At 44.2% G+C, this 4456-nt stretch overlaps 1 protein-coding gene across 1 annotated transcript; it reads left to right on the forward strand.

Moving 5' to 3' along the window:
- Nucleotides 1-133: 133 nt before the first annotated feature.
- LOC144477446 (uncharacterized) lies at nt 134-4076 on the forward strand (the record flags this gene model as incomplete). The annotated part of the gene is made up of 2 exons (XM_078195173.1): nt 134-316; nt 3746-4076. Coding segments are annotated over 2 exons (369 nt in total), but the record flags the coding sequence as incomplete, so codon positions are not given.
- Between the last annotated feature and the right edge of the window lie 380 nt (nt 4077-4456).

Here is a 4456-nt window from a genome sequence, read left to right on the forward strand (position 1 = left end):
TATTTAATTATTTAAGGATTGCAAGTAGGTTTTTGATTAAGTTACAGCGATTAAGACGTCTCCTGGTTTTTCCTGAATTTGTTTAGAGTGTCGGTTAGAGACCACTGATCGTATATTCGTCGTGTGTTGGCAGGACGAGCGACGACGTACCGGAAGATACATCGCCGGCGGAGCGGTGCTCGCGATCACCCTGCTAGCGCTCCACCACGCGCTTCTACGGGACACGTCTACCATAGCCGGCGTCTGCATACCGGCCATAATAATGGTGTCCTACATTATCTGGATCCTGTATTCCGCCCATCGGGACCGGCGAAAGGTAAACGATTTTTAAATCCTGCGCGCCCTTATCCCTTTCTCTTTAAACCCCGGCGAATCGGGGGCGAGAGGTCGCGCCCCTCCGCAAACATACTAGACCATTTTGCCAATCGTTAAATGTTTACCCGTTACATTTATTATATCCCGAATTTCGCGATTTTTTTCGACAGTTGTTCCGCCGGCGCGATTCAACCCTTTCGCTACGTGACAAAATATGATAGAAGTGATTTCTTGTTCTCGAAATTTTGCAATGTAATTTTAGTGCTGTCTCTGAAGCGCCCACTCAAGATGTAATATTTTTCATAAAATTGTTACACTGTCGAATCTGGATATTTTGTACAAATTGTTCACAGTGTAATTGTTATATAGAGTCAATTTTCTATGCATAAACTGCAGCAATATAGTGTAACGTTTATTTAATCGATGAGAGGTTCGTCAAAAAAAATCAAATCGAAGTGAACAATATTAAGTATCGAATGACGAGAAGAACGAAAGGAGACGGCCGTCGATGGGCGCGCAATCTGACATAGCAATCAGACGCAGCCGACCACGCGTTCCTTCCATGCGAGCCGACTTCAATGGCGGAGCACCGCGAATCCGGCTGTAGGACGATATTTCCCCCGTAACAAGATCTTCGACGAAGCGGAGGGACGTTCGCCTCCGGGTTTTCAGACAATTCGATTACATCCCACGTCATCGGGGGCGCGACTGATTACAAGATTAAAAGCTATACCCGAGCGGAAAAAACTTGCCGCGCTAATTTCTCTGACCTATGCCGTCGAACCTTTTTCCACCCGGAAAACCAGTTCGCCGAATCGATTGCGCGATTTGTATGTTCGCACCTGTGCCTCTAGGACTATTCTCTGCAAAATGGGGCGGAGTTTTCGCGCGCGAAATTAGAGACTGTTACGGAGTTCGAATCGCCGCTTCACATTTGAAATCTGCGAATTTTCTTGCGAATTTTAATTCGCCTGTGAACTTGTCGTCTCTAGTTGGCTCTGTTGAGGTTATTGAATATTTATTGGTGAATATTGAATAGCTTAGAATGAAGAAAGATATTAGAATATTTTAGAAAGACGAATTTCGATTCCTTAAAATTTTGCGGATAGTATACACGACTCGGCGAAATTCATTTAATATTCGCGTACGCGCGACGACGTGCCGGAAGCGGCGAGTTTGTTTAATTCCATGGCGCGTCTATTTTTTCCGTGGACCGCATCGGGTGTGTTGCACTGCGAGATTGCACGAAACGAACGAGCCGCGCGTGGAAATAATGCCGCGGCGAATTTGCGTTTCATTTGTTCGCGGATCTTCCGCTTGTCTGCCTCGCTTCTGTCCGCGACGCGCGACCAAATGGGACAAGTATCACGGCTCGCGAACGAGCCGGCTGATGAGCGAATTTTTAGAGACTCTTTTTCTACGAGGGCGTCCCTTTTTCTGCGTTTTTTAGGGTAGTTGGGAAATAGAGATGTTTAGTTGTGATTTAGGTAAATAGAATTAGGGGTGGCAGCGTGAATTTTTGGCGAGTGGTGGAAGTGATTGGTTGGTGATGTTTTATGGGGATGGTATGGTTGTATTTATTTAGTATATTTTATTCAGTATTTTTTATTTAGTATTTTCTATTTAGTATTTTGTATTTGGTATTTAATTCAGTATTTCGTAATGCACTGTATAATAATATTTTGTTAATTGGTATATTAACGTTATTATTAACATGTTATACTGTTTTAATATAGTATATAATATTAATATACTGTATACTGTATTAATATACTAAATACTATATTATACTGTATATAATACACTGTTCAACAGAATTAAAGCATAGAACCACTTTACTCAAAATTGGCAAACTTTGATTGACCATAACTTTGCAACAAATCATCGCAGAATAATGAATCTTTCTTTAAATTAAAGCTTGAAATCTCTACTTTGAAATAATATTTCTCGATTTTAAATTTCACGCACCCTCATCGCTCGAACGATTTAACTATAACACCATGTTTCGCCATTAAAAACTACCAAGTTTGAAAAAATACACCGACTTCATAAAATTTTTTCCAGACTCGCCATTTACTACCAAACAAAGTTCAAACCGTCCCCTTTAAAATAAAAAAAATGAAATACAGCTGCGATTTTTTCTCGCGAAGTTACATAACATTAAAGTAAGCGAGATTTACCGCTGAATTTCTCTCCGCATTTTTGAACTGCAACCCCTGACCTTCTTATCGAAAACGCTTCAAATCCACGATCCATCGACGATAAAGCAAATCTTCTTTCCTCCGGAAATCATCTCGATATGTTTAGGATTCGTTTCCGGTAAATAAATAATTTTTAAACTCCGTCGCTTCCTCGAGCAGAATCGGAAAATCGTGGCAGGGATGTTGCAGTTTAAAATGATCGATTCTCGTCACCGCCTCGCAGCTAGGCGCGAACGTGTCTCGCGAATAGGATAGCTGAAACGGTATCGAGGGGGGTGGGTGGGGGGACGAAGGAATGGCAACGGTAATTTATGGAAAAAAGAAACAGCTGAAACAGCGGCGCGCTGAAAGCCCCCCTCCCCCCTGGTCTAAACTGGAACAAGGTTAGTTGATAACATAAAACGAGGTTATCTGCTGCCAGATGGGATTCCTGATTTACGAGGGCGCGAACAGTGGGGGAGGGGAGGGAGGGAGGGACAGAGGGTTCGCGAACCTCGCCGCCGCTTTTTCGCGCGAATCCGCGAGACAAACGGAAATTTTTCTCGTGACGGCTATTTATTGATTATTGAATCTACCGAGTCGAAATGACCGATTCCACACTTTTTCTTATAAAATTTGTTAAATCACAAAGTCTTTTGCATAAGAAATTATTAAACAGATACCACGATTGAAGCATAAATTCTAATACAAATGGCACGGTGAATTTCGAACTCGGTGGATTTAGCGTTAACCCTTTTTACCGTGCTTCAACGAATCGCGATAATCCCGTAGCAACAATGTCCGAAGCGAAATAAATAAAGGACGATCTCGCCGCGGGAATTTCCTGGTGCCGAGAGGTGTTCCGGACGAGCGGGTTAATTGCCACGAAGGTGATCGACAAACATGGAATCTGAATAGCAAATTCGAAGACAGAGTAGGTCGCAGGTGGGCGAGGGTTGCGACAGACAGCCCTTTGCCCTATCAATCCTACCTAATGGGGGGGACCGTTTACAAGCGCTCGGCGTCGGCCCCCGCCTCGAATTGGCCAGGTTCTCGATTCGATTTCCTCGCGACAACGAGCGCCCGTGCAATCCGACGCAATCGGACAGAGGAAACCGAAGCGTTAACTAAACCGCGGGTGTCGTGGGAACCGCGTGACGCGCGACCCTTTCCCTCCCTCCCCCTCCCCCCCGGAAAACCCTGCAGGCTCTATACTGCTAGTAAACCGCACGGTAACTCTGTGCTTCCAGGCGTCGAGACTGGCCACCGCGGTCGAGCTGACGGAAGTAATCAGCGCTGAGTCGAACAGGAGCAAGGATCGGATCTGCAAGAGCACGGCCGGCCAGGACGAGCCGCGGAAGGACTGCCCGAAATTGGTCTACGACGCTCGCGACGCCAGGGAGAACCCCGCGTTCACCACCAAGGACGAAACGTGAAGTGACGAAGGGTGGCTGCGTGTGGGCCGAGAGAGACTTCTTCCTCGTTTTTCTGTTGTCTGTAGTGCCTTTTCGCATCTGGTCGACGTGCTTACAGATGCGCGCGGGTTCGGAGAGAATCGATGTGTCCTGGTATAGGACGTTCACTGTGTTTGCGATCTCTTTTTAATAAAATTCGGTCACTGTATCGAGGTGTCTAATGGAGTCAATTTTTTCCCTGTAATATTCTAAGGTGGCGATTTATCGTAATTTAAATTAAGCGCGGAATATTATGAGCGCTAAATATCAATGATATCGGTGCTATTTTTATCAACGAAATTGGAAGAGGGAGGTCGAAATTTATTGGAGTGAATATTGGTGTAATATTTGCTGTTTAAATTCATTTTCAATCTAACACATTAAAAATTAGCTAAATTCAGTTTTATTCCAATATATTAGAAAGCATCTAATATCAGCTTCATTCTGATATATTAAAGGTACCTTTTCGTGACCAATAGGGTACTCTAGGTTTCGAAAAATCTTGTA

This window comes from Augochlora pura, unplaced genomic scaffold (genome assembly GCF_028453695.1).
Source record: "Augochlora pura isolate Apur16 unplaced genomic scaffold, APUR_v2.2.1 APUR_unplaced_1130, whole genome shotgun sequence".
In the NCBI taxonomy this organism is placed as follows: domain Eukaryota; kingdom Metazoa; phylum Arthropoda; class Insecta; order Hymenoptera; family Halictidae; genus Augochlora; species Augochlora pura.